The following is a 22,204-nucleotide window of genomic DNA, read 5'->3' as shown; positions in this document are numbered from 1 at the left end:
TGGCACCCTATCAGTTAATTAAGGAATGTCCCATGACAGTTCAGGAGATGCAGTAAGGCACATGTGCAGTCCCCTGGATCTCAAACCAGAACTAGCAGGCAAGCCAAGCTAGCGAGCAGTCCCAGCTGCCTGGTTTAGGAGCCACTCCTGCTCATGTAAGGTTGGCCCATCTGGGTCACTCTGCCAGAAGCTCTCTAGCAGTGATACCTCGCTAAAAAGCAGAAAAATGGTTTGTATTCAAGAAGCCAAAGCAGAAACTATGAGCAAATTGAACTAAATTCCAGCCTTTTCTTGGACCTCCTTTAAGGTCAAAAATCTTTTTTATTGTAAGCCAGTTTTTGAGTAAGTGACCCAAAGGCTTTGAGAGAATGGTCTGGATAGAAACTTTGGTACTCATGTCAGCAATGTATTTTTAGAACAGTAAAAATAATCTCCATGGAAAATAGTGGCTTTACAAGTCTGGATGGAGAAGCCCTTCCTTTGCCCACAGAGCAAGAAAAATTTAGCAGTGAACCACATGGTTGTCAGGCCTGTATCAAGCAAAAAATCTCAATGTATCACTCAGCTATAGAGTTGACGGTAACACTTCAGTCAGGCTAACTTATTTCCCTTATCAGATCCTGGTAATTTTTCAATGCATTTGTTCCTAACAGTTTCTTATTGGCAGAAGCTTCAACGTTGGCTGATAGAGTGATTAGAACACACACAATTTATCCTGATAACATGTTCCCAAATTCTTATCTGAAAGGTTTAATCAAGGCTGATTGGTTTTCATTTTTTCCCCAGCTAACTGGATCTTTCAAGACTCTTGTTATTAACATTTCAATGTTTCTCCTTCCATCACTGGGAAGTATTTGGTACAGATTTACCAATCAATTTAGAACGACAACAGCAACAATGAAATGCTTCATAAGCACAACAAGCAGCAGGACAGCAGCTAAATTAAATGCAAGTTTGCATATGCCTGACAAGAACACAAGACTAAAGCCAGCGTTTGTTGGGAACCACATTTCCTTTAAGGCAGTGAGTCTGACAAAATGAATTTGCTCCGGCTTTAACTCTAAACGTCCAAGGTGATTTTAGAGTGACCTCTTCGACACTGGTTACATAGGTACCCAAGACCAGGCTACAGTGCTGGCGAGGTACTGCTCAGTCCCACCTACTTTAGCTGGGTAAAACAACTTTAAAAGTGACTGTATTTAATAATCAGATTAACACAACAGATACAAACTAATACAGCCAGAGTCTACTCATTCAAAATAGGAGAGCTATGCACGGCACTAATACACACCAAGGCCCAACAGATCTTTTAACTCACTTCTTCAGTCTATTCCTGTTGTCATGGAACTCTCCAAGAGCTGCCACGTAAGGCTGGAGCCTGCTCAACCAGTCAGCAACCAAGAAAAGTAGGTATGAAAGCATCAGGTGGGCAAGAAAGGCCCAGACACATCCAGCCTTAACACCCCTAATCATTCCGGTTTCTCTGCAGAGTTGCCAGAGAAAAAGGCACCTTAGCAGGCAGTCTGTGCCCAGACAGACAGGCTCACCAGCTCACTCTGGATGAGGCTTTCTCCCTTGCCCGAGAAGGATCTGGTGATGACTTAGGCTCAGCAAATAGGCACAAAGAAGGACTTTCACATGAGGAAGGCTCTTGACTTGTTAATACTTCTAGCAGAGTGACAAACACCTCTATTAAATAAATAAATGAAATTAAAATAAATAAATAAATGTTATTTATTAATTAATAATAATTTTATTAATAAATTAATCAATAATTTATTAATAAATAATAATAAAAGCAAGTTAATAAATTAAATAAATTAATGAAAATAAAACTTCACGCAGTAGCGGAAAATTCATCACCAGTCTCCCAAGAAGACACAATGGACGCCATATTCACACATCAGCTAAGCAGCTAAACTTTACCAAGCTCAAGATGTCAAACAGAAAATCCTTCCGCTACTCACGCTTTCCCAGTGACCAGTTCTTGATGGAAGTGCTAGTGGCAGGCGTCTGCAGAGAATGACCTACCTTGATTTGACAATAAGAATAAAAAGTCTTGAAGACTTAAGATATTCCCCCAGGTTCCTGCTAGCATTTCCTACTCTTTTTAGCTGTCATATGCAAATAAGAATTGAGAAGTATCAGAACAGAGTGAAATAACTTCACCTGAGAACAACAGATAACCCTAGGTCCTTGAAGTAAGGTGGCTGCCTGCAGGATTTGCTGCTGCTGCTGCTTTAGGAAAATGTTTCACGGGTTCTTTGACACACTCCTCAAATAAGGTCCTATTGAAGGAAGGAAGACAAGTTCTTCTGCAGTCCCTGTATCTTCCTTTTCTGTACCATTTTAACTTCTGCTCACCCTTTCCAAAGGAACCAGGGAAGCCTTCTAGCCATCACAGAGGCTCTGTCCTCATTCTGCGTTTCTGTCACGTGGCCAGACCCCCGACACTTTCTTCTGCAACACCAGCCCAGTTCAATATAGGTCAAGCTCATTTCAAGAGATAGGAACTTGTGCTTGATTAATATCCTTGTTTGAACTAGGCCAACTTAGGAAAATTAAAAAATCCAAGCTGAGCCATATTATTGCCTTTCTTCATTACTGTTTTCTATACTGACATCTGAATATAACCCAGGACTGATTCAGGATTGAATCCCAAATCCAGACTGAAAAACTGAGTCACACAGGTCCAACACTAAACCTCACAGAATCCTCTTACACTGACTTATTTCCAAGTTCACAAACGGTCTTTTTCAGAACTCTTCAAACAATCAGTTCCTTTTTTTGTTGCTGTTTTGAAACTTTTATTTTATTGATACTATACTGATTTTTTAATTTTTTTTTTTTAAGAGGAAGTTCATTCTGGCCCTTTATCACTGTGGGAACACCTGCCAATGGTAGAGCAAAGTTACCCAAGAACCTCTTCGGACTTAAGCAGAAATACCAAGAGGCAGAGCACTGCTCCTCCAGCGATTTAACCAGCTCAGGGTTAGAAGCATGGTCCAAGCAGGGAAATCTTGAAAACTACTCAAAAATTTATTCAGAGCTATAGAGTTAAAGAGGCTTTTAGACACAGTGTGTAATCTTGTCAAAGCCGATTAGATCAAAACAAAAGTGACAGGAAGCCTTCACTGTTAATGTGCAAAAAGCTCTTGTTAGTGCTTTGTTATGCACAAGACTTGCACCTCCATTCTCAGTGACTCTGTCACCACAGAGCATTAATTATTAATGTTCAGGCACATTTATTTTTTTTTTTACAGTAGGGAGTAAGAAGGCGCCTTTAACAGAGGCAATTTTCAATCACACTAAATGGACACTCAGGTTCTTTGACAAGCTGGACATCGCCTCACTGCTCCAGGGCAGTACTTTGCTCTCCCAACAGCCAATACCTGATAGTAAGATTTCCTTGCCACTGGCCCACTTCCACGGAGGACGCATAAAACCCATCCAGAAGCTCTTCTGGGACAGCCTGCCCTGGTACAGTGCAGGGCTAGGGTGCAGTGGTCCAGCCAGGCAGCCTAAGCCCAGAGAAGACTCAAGCATGGAGTGCCACCACAACCATGCCTGGGCTGCCCACAACATGGGGACACGCTTCCCCCCTCTGCCTCCAGCCTGCCAAAGCCTGTGCCCCAATCTGCGCTGGCATCCAAACAGCTCTGACATGAGGCAAGGTTTGGTTCAAACTCAGCCTTCGGCTTAGAATATCATGTAGATCTACCCTTGGGTTCCTCCCCACCGGCTGCGCAGATACCACCTTCTCTCACTCCCCGACTGCTTCAAACATCCCCCCTAGTTGAGACACCAGAGATGATGACAAAGCTGGACAAGGCCTCCAGGGATTAAATTATTAACAGATGAGACAGAAAGGATTCCAAATCTCTGATATTTATGCTATGCCTATTACGTTTCTATAAAAAGCCCATGGATTGCATACATACATCTTACACATGTGCGCTCAACAAGGAGGAGTCAGGCCTCTCACAGCACTCTGGCTGAAATTGCTGCCATTTCACAGGCACTGGGGATGGAATTCAATATATTGTTGCTCTTTGTTCTGTCTTCGCCAAATAATCTATTATGATTTAGCTAGGAACTAACCATTGCACACAGACACACACATATATGTGTGCGCGCCATAAAGGGAAGCCAAACAAGACTTTTCTTTCAGTTTGTTTCAGCTTATTACCCTTCCCCTCAGGACCTCTAACATATTTTTAGAAAGTATTGAATTCAAGCAAAGAGCACAGGAGAAAAGCATGTCTGTGATTTCACCATCCCACTACTACCATGGTGGCATTTGACAGCACCTCTGTGTTTAAAGATTCTTCTTTGGATAATTTTCTCCTTTTAAGGTGTATAACATGATGATTTTAAATCACTCGGATGCACGCATCCATCTTATTTTATTCACAAGGTAAGGGTAAGATTCTGATTTGATTTTATTTTTTTGTTTTGGGGTGGAAAGAAAGGAATAAAGAGTTTGGTCTGTTTTTTCTTCCCTTGTTTGAAGCTATATGTAGGTAGGTAATGATTTTTAACCATGGAATCCATTTTTCACAAAGCAGGAAATTATTTTTCAACTGCCTCCATTCAGCAAGACTAAATATTTTCAGCGAAATAGAATGGATGCGGTACCAGACTAGATCAATACAGGGCCTGCCTGTTACGTGTCTGCAGAGGGAGGCAATGGAGACTGATGGGGAAGGTTGTGACCCAAAAAGAGTTGAACCTCATGAGTTTTGAAGCAGATCTTCAAAGGACACAGAAGAAAGGAAGTTTAAAATACTGCTGGTGAAAAGGGAATTTCAGGGAGACAAAGAACAGAGAAGGAAAACCTGGCTGGAGGAAGTGAAGCTGGAAAGATAACTCAAGAGAATATTTATCATCACCAACTACAACACAATCTACAAAACAGGACTCAGGCTCTGCAAAGATTTGTGCTTGGGGAATAGAGCCTATGAGGACAATGAGGCTGAAACGTCTCATCTGCCACCACCATGGACCTGGAAGCCTGTGCTGCTCCAGGACCTGGTGTCTCCTCTAGCACAGCGTCAGGTCTCCCCAGCGTCTGCCAAAGGGCAGTGAACTGTTCACACATAGCCATGCCTCTGGAAGCTCCTTCTGCATTATTTCTGCTAGAAAGCAAGCAGACAGTACTGAACACCCATCAAAAAGTAGCAAGCCCAAGCACAACTGGTCAGAATCAAGACATACAGAGAAGGCACTGGAGGTACTGTGTTAGATTTCCAATTCAGGCACCAAATTGGACTCCAGGAAATTACTCCGCAAGGCCTTGGGTAAATCAGATAACCTTTCTAGTTCTCTGAACGTGCCTGAACACAGTTTTTGTATCAATCTGACTGTAAAAAAATCAACAGCACTAAATTAATGATCCACTATCACACCTGCAGACGTACAGATTGAATTTTAAAGCATTTTTAGTCTGATAGCTTGTTTTGTTTCAAAACAAAAATGAAAGATGTGCTTCAGCTGGTCTGATTTTGTTTGCACTGATTTGATAAAGTCAGTGTAAAATCCAACAGCAGATCAAATTTTAAGCAAAATAAAATTCCCTTTCACATAAACATAGAAAATACAGCTGGACAAGACCACAACAGATCATCTAAAATATCCCCCTCTGCCCCAAAATGGAATCAATTCTACCTAAACCATTCCCTCACAGCTGACATGCCCGATCTACTAAACTGTGTGCAGCTACAGTCATGCTCCCTTCTCTCAGACACAGTTACAGTGCCCATCAAAACGAAGCCTCAGTCTCTGCTGGAATTCTGCTGCTATTTATACTTCAATTCCCCTAACAGAACTTATTTTTTAAAAAAATTACATACGATGTAATGGCTCTGATTTTGTAAATCATCAAAGAACAAGCTTTGCTTTTGATAATCTCTATTTCAAGAAATGCTATAATTTCTCTTTAAACAGGACTTATTTTTTCCACACATTCTGTTACTGGTTTGGAATCTCAAAATGTAATTTACCTCCTTGGGGAAAAGCTCTGACTATCCATCTCTTAACTACTAATCTGTTTTTTCTATTAGGACAGTTGAGTCTCTCCTCCCTCAAACTTGTCAGCTATACTGATGAGTCATTAATTGATTTTTTTCTTCCCCCCCCCCCCCCAACTACAGTAGGCTAAAATCAAACAAGAAGCCTACTGAAAAATTCAATTAACTTCTGGCTTGTTTGGTAATAAATAGTGCAGTATTGTATTCTGCCACTCTTTATTCCTGTTCTAGTGTCTGGAGATTGCCCAGATGTTTCGTCCTCCTTTTTTTTTTTTTTTTTTTTGCTAAGGACGGAAGGCTTTTGCCTCCAGGCTGTGCAGTGCTAGCCTCTGCTCTCCTGACTCTAGTTAATCTACATGGCTGTCAGAGCTGTCACATGAATGGTGAATCATGGCCTCTCACTGCAATCGCTTCAGCCCCTGGGGAAGTGCTCAGAGCAGACAGCTGCACAAACCCCCACCCAAGCAAAGTTTCTCCTGGACGAGGATTTTACAAATCAACTTTGAAATAATCGTAAAGCCTGACTGACAGGCCCCTGGTTTTTAAATAACAGAAATTTGTCAAAAACAAATTGGTTGTCTTTCAAACAGACACCCTGTTCGAGTCTTTTTTTTTTTCCCTTCTCTTTCCTTTGCTGACTTTCCTATTTCCAAACAACAACTGGATCCGTTTTCTTCTAAACAAACTTAAATTACAAAGGAATGTTGTTCTGCTATACTTAATAGATTTGCACATTTTTCCCTTTCTTCTTTAGTCTTTCCCAGTATAACATATAATCCTTTGCACCTGCAAAAGCTCCACAGACTGCTGACTGCCAAGAATCCACCACGTGACCCTGCTTCCATGACCAGAGATCCTGTGTTTAAAGAGAAAGGAAAATAAAAAGTTATTAAATGTTTGAATCTATCTGATCCCCATGTGAGTTAACTCTGAGGATGGGAACTTAAGTGAAAAGCTATTTTTGTGGCATTTTTCAGTGATGTAATAAGTGATTTTTCCCAAGGAACTTGTGTACTTGAACAAGCAGATGGAGTGAGAAAGACGTCTGGAACTGAGGAGGGCTTGAAGCAAATTGCTTTCAGGGATTTCATATGTATGTATTTAAGCCTGTGGCCATGCAACTTTGCAAATATTTTGTGAATTTATTTTATTTTTGGCAGATAAAACAGTGCAAAGCAAAACACTGAGCAGGGGGGCGGCATGCAAGAACCAATATCCGTTCAGCCCAGATGTACCAAACACTCCCATTTAAAATGAACAGTCCCCAGCACAGCGAGATAGAAGTCCTGTTTGCCCCCCTACATTTCTTAAACAAACCCTTCCTTCCCCTTGCACTCCCAAAAAACCCCCATCGTTAAGAAATTACTCTTATCACTCCCATTATACCCCAAAGCAGGTGTGTCTGTTTTTCCCTTGGCTTCATTAGGGACCACACACCCTTCTCCTCTCCACTGCTCCCACACACCATGCTCCAGTCCATTAACTCACAGCATCATTTAAACACGTGCACTTAAAAACACCAACAAGAACAGTGCCTTCCAAAAACCACCTATCAAGAACCATGTCAAACAGTTTGATGAGTCCAATCAGTATCAGCAAGAAAGGCCAATGCGTGCTGGGATGGTTTTTATTATGCCAGTTACGGTTACTTTGTTCTCTCCTCCTCTCCGCTCCATCCTTTCCCATCTCCTGAAATGCTTAACATGGGAAGTCCTCTGGAGGAGAGGTTTATGATGTGAGGATCAGTGCTGAGCAAAAAGGAATGGGATCCATGGCCCTTCTGACACCTGCTGCAGAGAAATCAGTAATTTCATTTTATAGCTGTGGCACTATCTCATTCTTTTTAGAGCTGTATTACTTCTATACTATAATTTTTTTTTAAAAGCAACCCGATAGCTGTGCTAGGCTGAGATACTGTTCCTGGGCTCCTGGTCTGCAATACAGCCACTTTCCACTGGGGCATGAGACATCGTTTCCCTCATTTGCTGACTCTCCATTTAACACACTGTCCTTGTGACTTGCTTCATCCAACTTGGCTGGTGGTTATGTTTCAGTCGAGTGTTTTAAAAATCAAACTGTTCAAGCAACAATGGCCAGCCACAACGTTGTTTGGTATCCTGCCATAGCTAAATAGCTGCAGCTCTGCTGTACGAAAGCACTAAAAGGATTACAGTCTCTTTAACGCTAGCCATTCTTTTCCTGGTGTTTTCAGCATGTGCTTCTATTGTGCTGTCACCCACAGCAGAAGATTATTTTCATTTCATAAAAAAATAAATAGGGATAATTCTTCAAAATCCATAAGATGCTTTTCTGGAATAACTTACACTCTTTGGACACCCAATTTTCTTGAAACTCAGTCCTGCTGGATGAAGGACACATGCCCCCTAAGACAAAAGGCGTTACCTTCCAAAGCATCTAGGTATTGTCAAAGCATAAATCCCACCTTCAAATCCCATTTTCTTAAGCACTACAGGTACTTAAGAAACCTCAAATTGAAAGCCAGGGTTTAGAAATTTAAGTGCTGGAGCCACTTAATAAAAACAGGATTACTGTAATTTTTCATTAAACATTCTCCATATGTCTATACATCTACAACTAAGAGAACTCAGAACAGTTACTTCTGTCATGCAAAAAAGCACTATGGAAGATCTGCTGGAGGACTAAGAAAAACCAGCACATTAATACAGATATTCATGGTTTTGCCACAAGCCCAGCCTATTCTCAGTCATGATGGGTTTTTATGTTAGTGGCATATGTTTATGTTACGCTAATGTCCAAAGAAGCAGGAAAAGGTCATTCTTATTTCTTGGCATGTAGCTCTGAAGTTGAGTTTCTGATAAAGCCTGGCTTCCCAGTACAGTTCTGCACGAAGAGCCTTTGCCAAGCAAGGCAAACGGTGATGAATTCTCATCTGTTATGCCTGCAAATTGGCAACAGGTATTTGCAACAGTCATGCAATACAGAAAATTGTTTAGAAGGGTGGAGCCAGGAACAGTTCAATTAAATTAGGGAAAAGGAGAATTGAGGCTGGAGAACAGGAAGAAAATTCCCCAACAGTGAGGTCTACTGAACAGCACTGCCAGCCTCCCCAGGGAGGAGAGGAAAGCCCTCTCCTTTGAGTCATTTAAAAATAGACTGGAGAAGGCACTCAAGACTGTACTGTGGAGAATAATCCTGGGTTGGCAAGGGCAGGATGAGATGACTTCATGCATTTCTTTCCATCTCTGATTTCTGTGAATCACCCAGAGCTCCAAACCTGAACATGCAGAAGAGCTAGAGAGAAGCAGGGCATGAGGACATCATCCCCAAGGAAGCCAAGAGGAACAAGTGTCACAGGACCAGCAGGACTCTGGTCCAAATGCTTTCTAACCACACTCACGCTGTGGACTAAGCTGATGTGCTGAAGGTCACACATGTTTTCTCTCATAGCCCATGGACCCACACCCACTAATTGACAGAGCTTTGTGGTAAATTGGGCTTGTAAGTTCTTCAGAATCACTTGCCTTTGTGCTGCACCGAACATGGTCTTAATACCACTAACACAGGGCAGAGCACAGAAGCTATTAGAGGCTTGTAGATCACTGTAAAACCAAGGCCTTGATCCTGGAAAGAAATACAGGATTCATATACATATCTCCCCAAAACACCGACTCTGGACAGAACTGCTGGATTTTTGCAGTGTCTAGATCATGCTCCACCATCCTAGGTGTTGCACAAATTCAGAAGAGCCTTCCACTTGGGGGGTAACAACGAGAGCTGAGGTCAGGCAGAAGACGGGTGTCAGAGGCGGGCTCGGAGCCCATGGGTCTTGGCTCCCTGCTCAGGGCCTCCAAACACGGCAGAAGCACCCACATAATGTCTGTAGGAGCCCTGCAACTACACTGCTTTTCCTACACGTGCTCTGGCAATATGAAACATAAACCGTGAACTACAGACAACATAACTGCAACAACTGGATCAGCCTGGTTTCCCCACCATAACCAAACAGCTCCTACCTGCTTACACTGTGCTCCTCCCGCAGAAGGCTGCAGGAGATAACAAGACTTTTCCAGGGCAATACCCATTCCCACTAGTATTCACAGCCTAGGAAAGCAAAATGACAAGGAGCACATTACATGAAAGCAGGCCGCCATGCCAAGCCTGTGTCATGTGTATTCTATTAAGCTGAAGGCTGAATAGAAGACTTTGTTTTCCACTTCAAAGGACCCCATCCCAATCTCTCGCTCTTCCCTTATGAATAACAAATTGGAAATAAATCTTCTGGCTGAAGTGCATGGAAACTTGTACAGTTGGGGCCCTCTGCAGCTTCCCAGCTCAATCACATGCTAATTTTTTTTGTAAACACTTTTATGTGATATATATGTAAATCTCGCTGTGCATTGCCACACCATGTAAAGCAATACAGCGGGTGTGTCCTCAAGGGATGGGACACAGTGGCATGCCTGAATGCAGATTTCAAATTATTCACAGGGATAATGTTCACAGAGAAGGGTCAAGTTTTATATCTGGGCAGAGCCTTACTTTTCTCCCTAATGATCCCATTTCATACTGTCCCATAGGCCAGTGTCCTCTACTTCTCACCACAAATGTTATTTAGCATTTTTGATACTGACAATACAAGGACACTCCAGTTTGCTGGGCAGATGGCGCATTGGAAGAGTCACTCTTAAGATATACCAAAAGCTTTTCAATCTAAAAAACAAACAAAAAGAATACTACTGCCTTTAAATACAGGGGGGAAGTATATGGTGCCCACAAACATGAACTCCTTGTGTTGTGGACACCTGGCCTCCAGATGGCCAATAAACTTCGACTAGTTCACACAACTCCTTACCTGTGCATGCCTGTCATCTTTGCTGTACATTTGTGCTAAAAGTTTGGGGCAGAAATTGGCTGTCAGGTCCATACTGCCAACACAGTTGGGTCTTGGTCTGTATGCAGGACACCTAAACTACAGTGATCCTGGGAAAGTGCAACACTCTCATCTCTCTCAAATCTGATGACCAGACCGACACCCCAAACGCTGCAGGAAGCACTGCAGAAAATGAGACGTCTCTGCCTTGGCCTTGCTATTCTTCAGGCACTAAAAGGCAAGCAGACTTCATAGCATACACTAAACTTGAGGCTTGCAGCTGAGTAAATATTTCAATTCAATCCAGTGATAAGCATCTGTACTATTTCTACATACCCCTCTGTTCAAGGCAGTGTTCAACTTCATGATAACACGGAAGAAAAATCTCTCTGAATTAATCACATGGATTTGTGTGCGTGTGCAGTCCTGCAGACTGAGGAAAGAAAAGCAATTTTCACATTTGCCTTAGCTACTAGGTATTTTACTTGCAATGTGGCATTCTGCATGGCTGCCCCTTACAGATGCATGGCACATTAGCTACAGGACAAGCAAAAAATTCATAAGCCGATTGCAGTTACTATACGTAAAGTCAAACATACAACATAGAGCCAAATGTCCTCCCCAGTGAATTTTTATGAACATATGTGCAGCATATGTGCAAGTACATGTGTATATTATCTTGCAGGAAACATGCAAGCCCAAACATGGGAAAAATTCAATGATCTAAGATCACTGTTGACATAAATGTTGAGACTCCATTTGCAGTAATGGAGTTGTGCTCACTAATGCCAGTACTGAATTTGGCCCTGGAATTAAACCCACCCAAATTCTAGATAAATTGAAAGAAAGAGAAGTTGGCGTACATGCATCAGCATATTTTTCATGTTAAAAGCATTTCATTCCTTTTTCTCCCCATATAATACTACATGGATGATTGTGACCCATTGGATGCAAATCAAAATGAATGTGCTAAAAGCCTGGTTAAAGAAAATGTCTTCCAAACAGTGTTCCCATGGCAAGGCAGAACATAATATGCCAGCTACACTCAGTTTCTGTGGCACAAAGGGTCATATATGTGTCCAGGGAGAAAAACGCGCTTCTGAAAAATCACTTTGAAGTTAGGACAGCTTTCCTTGAGCATCTGCACTGCTACTACCTGCTAGGAAATCTGTGCTTCATGCAGGCTTGTGTGAATAAATTACATGGAAGAATTACATGAGTCTTTCAAGGTTCTTCAGCAAGAAGCAAGCATCTGAATCAAATGGTGAGCCCTTCACCCTGATTACTTCTATAATCTAGCAAACATCCCCAGACATCACTGGCAAGCTCAGCAACTTCTAGAGAACCGCTTATAGTCTAGGCTCAACCAAGAGACTCAGTCTGGCTCTGTATCTACAGACTGCGCGAGTCTGTTTTACTTCTGCCGTTTCAAATGCTGCATTGATGATCCAAGGCCATCTGACTTTCTCAAGCGTGTCTGCAGTGCTGTAAGGATTGCATTTGTTTCTTTCTCTTTGGTGCAGATGGCATATAACATTCCTTCAACTGTGCTTCAAGACTGTGTGAATGACACTTATTGTGACACTAATAAAGTGAGGGCTGTTTGCTGAACAGCTGTTGGGTACATTGTTCTTTTGCGAGAAAAATGCAGCCGTTATGCTAATGGCATGCACACGCCGCACTGGCCACAAGTTACATCACGCCTTGAAATGCCGCTGTGGAAATCTGTTTTCCTGATACAGCACCTAAGCAAATGGCAGACACGTTAGCGTTATTTAACGATTAGGACTTAATCCCTAAATCAGCCCAATCGTTACTCAAAGAGGGAGTGAGGTATGGTAGAACACTTACTACACTGCCTGCAAGGAAATGGGTTTAAAGCTGGGCCTGGGTTTCATTTACTCTCGACTTACATGCAGCTGAGCACAGCAGAAAAGAAATACTAGACTGCTTCTCCAGGAAAAAAGGAAAGGTGTAACCTACCTCTAGAGCAGGGAAAGAGCCATTTTAGGCCCAGTTTGGCTACATTCCTCTATTTTCTACTTACCCTGTTAAACAGCAACAGATTTGATTGTAAATTTTAGGAGGGAAATAGCATGTGGTTTATTGTTTCAATGGTGGAGTTATAAACACGTATTACTGCTGAGAACCCCAGCTGCCTAGGCAGAAGCATTCTGTAAACTTTTTATTCTTATTAACTTTTAAAATCAGGTGCAATGAGTTCCAATCAAGATTAGAGTCCTCACTCTCCATGGAAACCCACCAAACAATCTTTGCACAACATGCTTCAAGGTATGTCTCAAAGGTATATCTGCACCGACAGCTACAAGCAAGGCTGAGCCCACCCTTGAACCAGACTTTTCACACCCTATACTGCCTACATCAGCCCCCAGAAGTTGACCATTCTGGAGGGAAAACCAAGAGAACCAAGCAAATGAGTACACGTGCCAATGCCTTCACGTAGATCTACAGTTCAGTCCACCAGCAGATTTCCCAAGCAATGTTCCTCTCAACTGAAGTGGCTTGTGCCTGGGGTGACAGCTGAACCTGGACAGAAAACTAGGGACCTAAGGAAGCATAAACCCAATCCCAAACCTGCTCTCCATCATGTGGGCAGAAACCAGTCTAGGACCAACATGGGGAACTCCTGGTCTGACCCAGCCAACTTTCTGATACTGATGAGCCTCACAGGGGAATGGCTGGACCATTCCCTTTGCTATGATGCCCCACATGCATCATTTCAGGGTGGAAATATGCCTGTGTACTTTTCAAACTGTTCTCTTCTCCTGAAGCCACCAAAGCATTCCTCTTGTTCAGTATCTGACAGCACTAGCACATGCCACCATAGTCACCACAAGGTCCCACAAGAGAAACCTGTCCATGTATCTCAGTGCTCTGTCTCTAGCTATCTCCTCTGAAAGTCCAACCAAGTATCTCACTTTGTAAAACACCTGCTAATTTGGGAGACTTACAGATTTGAGAAAATTATCATGGCTAAAACCAGTGACAAAAAAACATGTGAGCTCTCTGTAACTTCAGAAAGTCTAAGAGCTTTAGGTTTTGCCCAGCACCGAGACAAAGGGAAATCCTGGCCTCGCTGGGTGCCAGTACATCACCTTGAGCGTGGTCAGTCCAAAATTTTTATCTTTCCTTGCAGGTCTCGAGCCAGCAGAGCAGCACGGCCTGTGCCAGCCCTCCCAGAGAGGCTGCGTGTACAAGAGCAGGACCCGCTGGCACACACAGCCTGCAGGGTAAAGTCAGCCTGACCCTGGTGTTGTTAAATAGTCTTAGCAACGTCCACGTGTCTCATCTCAGAATCGGATGTGTCTAATGAAAAAGACAAAAGTTATCAGGCTAGTAGGTTTGTTTTCCTTAAAAAATCCCCACTAAACAAAAATCCCCTTGTTTTTCAAGTCTACTCATTTGAGACCTATGTCCTCCTGTCCCATCCCTCCTCACTGGCTACCAGAGCCTTTTCTCCAGACATACAATACATTTGGTCTATAAAGAGAGCATTCTCCATGTACAGCTGCATTTGAGTAACTCTGAGAGGCTCTGAAGCGCAGCCAACATGCAGAAATATAAAACCCAAGAGGACTGAGTCTTGTTTCACCTGAGAAGGGTTTATCTTACAGCACTGTTCTCCAAGGGAGCTGACTATTTCCAATCAGCCATAAAAAGCAGGCATTTCTGACAAGATGTTTCTGGATTCAAACCTCACCAGAGACTCTTAATTTTGTGAAGCTTTTTTAAACTCCGTTTTGTTGGGAAATAACCTGATGTCCACAGCAGAAATTAAAATTGTCTTTTTTTTTCTCAGGTATAAAAAAGAAAAATTACAGATTAAAACACAACGTGAAACAAATGATAAATCACTTACATACTGTTGGTAGGTACTCAGATATGACGATTGGAAGTGCTGAATAAAATGACTGAACAGAACAGAAAATAATACAAAAGAGATGCCCTCCACAGTGCTACAGTCATTTGGGTGGAGACTACACACCCCTGGCAGCAGGGTGAGAGCAGGAGAGCTGTGCTAGACTCCCTGCAACACACAACAGCATCACACCAAATACACAGCCCTGTAATATGCAATTCCTACAATGAAGAACATACATATAGTACTTCCAAAGCAAGTTACAGAGGCACCTTGGAAATTCCAGGGCAGCATACAAGGGGACGGTATCTTACAAAGTTATTCCAGAACTTGAACTAATATAAATAAACTTGAACTAAAATAAATAAAGCAGCGTGCTTGGCTGGCATTTGGGAAGCACACATCTATGTTCTGCTGCCTTTCTTCATGGTCACCTGGCTTTGAGATGGGAACAGAAGCATTAGACCCACCTAAAAGAACCTAAATCTGATCAAACTGCCACAGTGGTAATCAGCCATGGTGCTCTTCTGAGGGATGGTGTAGCAGAGAATGAATGAGATTTGAAATGCCCCTTCTTTTCCTGAACTCTGAGAAGAATTCAAAATTGGATTTAGCCATAAGGCTTGGGCTAAAAAGACAGAGAAATGCTACACTAACTCATCCTAGTACAGAATTACAACGTCTGTCTGTCCTAAAACCTGACACGCCATAGCACAGTTGCCTTCTCCCCTTTGGTTTCTATCAATAACCTGTGTCTAAAACAGAATACTGAAAAATGAAGAATTGGGAAAAGGAAAGACACTAAGCATGCATTATAGGAGTGGATGCTACCTAAGTCCAAAAAAAGGAGCTGGATTTTGTTTTATTAAAATAGTCATTGTTTCTTTACTGTTGTTTCTCAAGTCATAGTGAGCTAAGAAAGGAGTCTTATTAACTGTTTCTAAATTGTGTGTTCACCTGGCAGTAAAGCTTGTCTTTGAAGCAGTATCTGTTTCTTGCTAATTACTGCAATAGTCCCTTCGCCAGCAACCCTTAGTGTACGTGACCTTCTAGTTCAGTAATCTACACAATGCACTTTCTTCTTCTAACTTAGTTTAATGCATGATATGCAAGTTTACTCTCACATAGGACAGGTGGTCTACATTCACAGACAGAAGAAAACTGTGCACATAAACTATGTGGCTAAAGCTTTCTGGAAGCATAAAGAATAACCAGAACAGCTTGGAGCAAAGCAGACAGAGAAAATGGCATACGGAAACACCTGATTTGCTACCTATGACAAGCCTTTATTAGGCTTCTTGAAGTTTAACACCCTGCTGCTGTCTGCAGCCAGTACATAAGTGAAGGAAAAGGAAACTTCTTCAATGTGCCTCACTAACTGTCCTTTATAGTGGGAAGATATTTTTCCTCATTTTTATGGTATTTAGCTTGTTTGGGCATTTACAAGACTGACTCTATTATTCATCAGATTATGTAACTTTGTACTAATGGCTTTACAAATGGCACAGCCACAGCACTTGTTCTGTTCAGCGTAAGATGATCCACACACATCATACACAACTGCTCCTGCACTTACTTTCTCAAGTAATCCCATTAATACAGTGCAGAACAGACCTTCAGCCATTATCTCTAACTCTTCTATGTTCAGGCTTTGTGCTGTTTTTCTCTTGTCCTTTGCACTCCTACCTCTTCTTAATTACTGTCTCTTCATGCTCCCTTCATGCATGCGTGAAATGCCCCAGCCTGAATCATAGTCCTGTTGATGCTACTGGTCACATCCAACCTGCTGACGGGACCATAATCTTTTGTCCTTTATTGTACTTTCAGGGCAATTTTTTAAGAGCTTCATTCAGATAAACAAAATGTATTCTACTTTCACTGATGTGACAAACCTTGAACTCTCTCCATGTGCTGAGCCAAAGTGACTGGAGCATGCAAGACTGACTTTTGCATTTTTCTACTCTTGGTTCCACAGTCAGAAGAACATACTGCAACAGGTTCGTAGAGCAAACTGACCTGGTTTTGTTTCTCTTCAGATCTGTGCTGACCTCTTTAGATAAAACATGATGTCTCATCCTAAGTGATTCACTCCTGTAGCTAGCTAAACTCAAACTGTATTCTTTAAAGCCTGCAATCTAAACAATACATTTTATTGTCACAGCGACGTGGACATTAGTTAAAACAACTTTACATTCTGAAAACAGCCACACGATGTTGCTGGTTTATATGGTTTTGAAAAGAACACTGCACTTTTTCTCCTTAAGCACTGTCACCTCTTTCTCCCAAACACAGCTGCTGCACTAAGAATTAACAGCTCAGGCCACTATCGCTGCCCAAGAGTTTACAGAAAGCCATTCCTAGACACTGACAGGGAAAGAGATTCCTAATAAGGCAGCCAAAGCTACCCTGTGCAATGGGACGATACCCAGACACCGCATCAGGCTGAATGCACGAAGTACCTACAGAATCTTCTACGAAGCACAGCTCAGTTCTGTGAAAGCTCTTGCTGTATTTCATGCTCCTCCTGTCTGTGGAGTCCCTTTTACTTGACTCCCTGAAGCCTCTAGGTACGAACATTTACACTGAAGGCTCCTCCCCTCAGAACAACCCAAGCTACTGACACACAGCCAAAGGACAAGCTATTGTCCCAACCCAGCGTACAAGGACCAAGAAAAATGTAAGCCCTCCTCCCTAACCAGAAGCAGCAAGAAGCAAGGAAGATCATTACTGGTTCCAACCTTCCAGTACTTCTGCCATTTGGGTCTCAGTCCCAAGTTGCTCAGAAGTCCTGCACCTTCAACCAGAAGCAAGTCACTCTCTCTCCAGCTCCTCTCTTATAAATATTATATTTTTCTAGAATGCTTTTAATGATCTGCAACAATTTTTCTGTACTTTCAACCCAGGATCTCAAAGCACCTGAAAATCCTTTCCTTCATCTTTTGCTGTGACTTAAAGGAAAAACAGAGGGACAGAGAAATTACATGTCTTCAAATCCAACCCTGGGCTCAAAAATCTAGACCCTGACTCTGTCCATGATAAACAAAGCAATCACCTGGTGGGAGAACAGTACATTATTCTGAAAGGCTACAGTATTAAAACATCATCCATTGACACCTTCTTTAAAGGACCTTTAAATAAACTATATAGAGCAAATCAAAATGGCTTGTCAGTGACACACTGTCTCTCCCTGTCTACAAAACTAGATTCAATCAGTTTTGTCTGTATCATTCACAATTTCCTGTTACCTTGAAGAGTCAAACACAAAAAATTAAAATAAAAAAACCCTATCACACAACACAAGATGGTTCCCACTCTTCTTTAATCAGTAAAAAAAAAAAAAAGCTAGAGCAGAAGATAAGATTTTTGGCATGCTGGGGAGTAGAATTTAGACCACACATCAGTGGTTAGATATTCCCTGTTATTTTTCAGATATTCAGGCAGATGATTTTCACATGCACGGGTAGGTTGGAAAATACTTATTGATTCTTGGACATGCCCATAATTGTGATAACCAAGTTAGATAATTTACCATGGAAAGCTTTTGCAAAATATATAATTTATATTTCTATCATTAAAGAGGACTTACCTTTAAGGACTCCCAGAGGGGAAACTGCACCAGAGAGAAAGGAATCTAGAGAGGTGGGAGGAAGAAAAAATACACAACAACATAATGTTACAAAAGTAAATTAGGTTGGCGTGTTCCTCAGCTGGCTAAATTAGGAACAGTTATTGTTCACTCAGTGAACTGCAGCTTATTACATTTACAAATCTTTACGGACACTATGTACGCTGCCATTAAATGACTGGTTTCACTAAAACAGTTTTACTTTGTTTATCACATTCCCCACTGAGAGGTTAATGTATTGTTACCAGGGTGGCCTCGAAGAGCAATAAGCAGTATGATCTAGTGCAGGGACATTCTTGGTTTGATGCTCAGCCAAGAAAGCCGTAAGGATGGTTCAAGAAACATGTTCAACACCAGGAACACAGCTTGGCAAAAAAACATCTCCAGCAATACACACTCACAAATACTGAGCTGAAAACAGTTGTGCTCCAACCAGAGCTTTGCAGTGGGGCATCAGCTGCAGAAACTTTCCTCAACATCTCCCAGTGATCTCACATTAACACACTCCCTTGAGAATTAAAAGCAGGTTGTGACAAGCTACCACAACCCAATTAAAACTCAAGGGATAAGCTTGGTGGTTCTCTTTTCACAACCTATAACAAGAGGTTCTTCTGTCCAGCAACAGCCTGTTATGTTTACCTAGGCTCATTTCTGCTGTCATGTGTCCCCAGCACTGCCAACGCATTTCTAGCTTCTTTACAGATTTTGCCCTGATAAATACCTCGCGACCAACCCTCTTAACGCAAGGGTAAAAAAGCAAACATACGTCTCTGTCAGCTCTGTAGGCTATGTAAGGCTAATACATGTAGTAAGCCTGTTTGTACCACCATGAACAGGGCTCCTTTCCAAGAACACTTTCCAAGGTTGTATCTTCCCCTATAGTTTCTTCCTCCTCCAGTCTCTCTGCTAAGTTCTTCTGGCTCTTCCTCCTCCTTCATCGCTCTGAAAAGCCCTGTCCAATATCCACCTCTGGTGTTGACCCTGCCTTTGCTATCTCCAGCCCAAGTATCCATCCCAAGACATCTCAGAGAAAGGGATCCCTATGAAAATACTAGCCTGTGCTAGAATTGCCCTCCAGGTGCATCTGCAGGTCCGCTCTGTCCCTTCCTGCGGGTATCTCCCCTACAGCTGGTCAGCCCCAGTTTCAAATCTTCTTCCAGATAGCCTTTTTCTTCTACTCTTATCTTCCTTTCCAAGCACAATGCATGTTGGGTTAGTTTTCCCCCTTATTTAGGCTGATTTTGCAGGTTTTGCAATATTTTATTAGTCTCAGAAAGTACTTACACACCTTTTGCCATGAAAGTAGTAGACACTCAAAATGGGTCACACTTAACTAACACACAAATCTTTGCTCTTTGTAATCCGAGTAATGTCAGGTTAAAAACATTCGCTAGAGAGATGAGTGGCTTATTAAACCCAAATTAAAGCTACACAAAGGAATCTGAAATGGTACATCCATTCAACATCACAAGAGTTAAAGAATATTGTCTGCTTCACTGTCTTGCAACTAATGATTAATAAATGAGTCTATTTAGTTAATCTGCCAGGCAAAACTAAGCTTGACAGACACCTGCCACATAAAATTTGTTATCTATTCAGGCAGGAAATGGCAGTGAGAAGAAATCAATGTCACTGCTGTACACTGAGATGACAAACTGAAATCTCAGAGGAAGTTCGTCATCTTGAACAATGAGCGATATCCCTGGTGGCATCTCAGAGCCCCACAATAAAGGTCAGACATGGCTCTTATTTATCAGGGCCTTGAAACTCTACTGTAGCAATTAAATTTCATCTTTAATACTGGGCGAAAAAGTCCAGCTATCTGACAGTAATGTGTGGTAATATATTTATGAGAAGATATATATATATCTACATGCTGCTGCATCATTGTTGAATTGGCGTTAAATGGCATGATTTCTTTGCAATGCAAAATGAAAAGCAACATAAACTTCTATTATCTAGGCCAAGAAATAGAAAAAAAAAAAAGGAACAATGCCCACTACATTTGTTTCAAATTTGTTAAAAAAAGAGAAAAGGAAGCGCTCTGTATCCAGCTGTACACCAAACAAAACAAGCTTTCAAATACAGTCTCCAAGTTTTGCTTTTTTATGCTTGTGAATGAGCGGTAAAATTATGCAGCTGTTAATAAGACAACAAGGGAAGTTTTTGACATAAACCCCTTTTTTATCTCCTAGCTAGAAGCATTTCAATCACAGGGGAAATTTGTTCATGACTGCTGTTTCATTTTCGATGTTAGTGGTGTTTGCTTTCCATGTCCGACTTGGTGGGGACCAGAACTGGATGGGGTTTACAGGTTTCGGTTTTCCCCATGCACCCCACGAGATGCTGCAAGGGCAGAGGGAAAAGGCGTTTTTGTAAGATGACAATTGGTGAAAATAACATTTCTTATTCATGTTATGAAAGCATTATCACATGACAGCAAGTGTGTTGGAATTGCCCTGATGATGCCATTCAGGATATAGCCACGCAATTTAGCTGGGCGTACAAGTGAATGTTACTTTCTGTCAAAACAATGTATGAACCAACGTAAAAGAATTCATACATGTACTAATTATGACTGATGACACTGAAACCAATTTCTCTGTAATATACTGACTGAGGTCTGAACTTTCTTTTTGCCTTGAACAAGTTTTATGCACAGGCTTCCAAAATGCCTGGGAAGACTTCGGATGTGTATCAGTGGGATCTGCACAGCTGCTGGGCTCCCTCCTCTCTCAAATCCCTGCAGGATAAGGGCCTAAACATTCGTAAGTTTGACTTCAAGAGAGTTTGAAAACTTGCAAAAACCAAACAAACTAGGAAACACCACCAACAAAACCAAGCAAAGCAGCACCTTTGTCTGCACTAAGGTCTTAATGAGGTGTCCTCCATTTCTGACAGTCACCCATTGAAGCCTATTTGACAACATCCCGACTTAAAAACAAAACCCACACAAGCAATTTCATGGGTACTGGAATGAAAGGGAGTCTGGCTTCCTGCAGATTTGGGTTTTGTCATCAGGTTCTCTGAAGCCAAACAATTTCCAAGACACACTTGGTGATCCTCCCACGACAGGGACCTCCACCACATTCCCTCTTGACATCTATTCCACAGCCCCTGTTGACAGTTCAGTTCCTATTGCAAACCTTCCCTAAAACCCCTTAATTGCCTTTATTCTCCCTTCACAGATATATTTTCAAGAAACTTATAGGAACTTCTATTTCACTGCAGCCTCTGCCTTTCTGCCACATTGCTGTGGCCAGCGCATCCAAGGGCTGCACAGGCTGCTGTGTGTTCACGTACGCATACACCCTGTTTGCGTAAGCCTAGTTTCCCTAAGAGGCCAGACTAAACAGCCCACACCCAAAAATGGGATTAATATATGCAAAAATAAATAGGTTTGCGAGGATAACTCATCCAACAATGAAAAAGCCTTTAGATGGCTTATTGCCCTTTACTCCTCTACCACAACAGACGTGACAAAAATCTTGCAGTCTGGGGACACTTCTTAATTTGAACATTTACAGAATTTCATTTCATATTTTGCTTTTTAGAAGAAAAGCTCTTCAGCAATGAAGAGAATCACACCCTGCCAGGCAGCAATATTTATGCCTGAAATAGGCTAAGGCAACAATAAAAATGTGGTCCACACATGTGGGTAACTTTCTGCCAGCAAATATGAAACCCTGGCAAGCTCCACCAACCTCTCATTCAATGTTAATATAAAATAGACAGAGAGTACCAGTTCTCATGTCTGGTCTAATGTTATATAACTGTGCTGTTCATTCGACAGAGGCAACTCTCACACAAAAAAAAAA

The 22,204-nt window shown here is 41.9% G+C and overlaps 1 protein-coding gene across 4 annotated transcripts in view; it reads right to left on the bottom strand.

The window, feature by feature from the left end:
• Nucleotides 1-22,204, bottom strand: part of SLC25A26 (solute carrier family 25 member 26) — a 125,990-nt gene that overhangs the window by 34,231 nt on the left and 69,555 nt on the right. For all 4 annotated transcript variants that reach the window (XR_013927445.1, XM_080382882.1, XM_080382881.1 and 1 more), the window contains 2 exons: nucleotides 18,348-18,392; nucleotides 6,816-6,885 (listed from right to left, as the gene is read on the bottom strand). Coding sequence is in view for 3 of the 4 variants with exons in the window: in XM_080382882.1 (XP_080239008.1) it covers nucleotides 6,816-6,885; nucleotides 18,348-18,392 (115 nt within the window). In the remaining variant the exon portion in view is untranslated. The remainder of the gene's footprint in view (nucleotides 1-6,815; nucleotides 6,886-18,347; nucleotides 18,393-22,204) is intronic.

Source organism: Falco punctatus (assembly GCF_963210335.1).
Source record: "Falco punctatus genome assembly, chromosome: 4".
In the NCBI taxonomy this organism is placed as follows: Eukaryota; Metazoa; Chordata; class Aves; order Falconiformes; family Falconidae; genus Falco; species Falco punctatus.
This window is presented reverse-complemented; position numbering and strand designations above follow the sequence as displayed.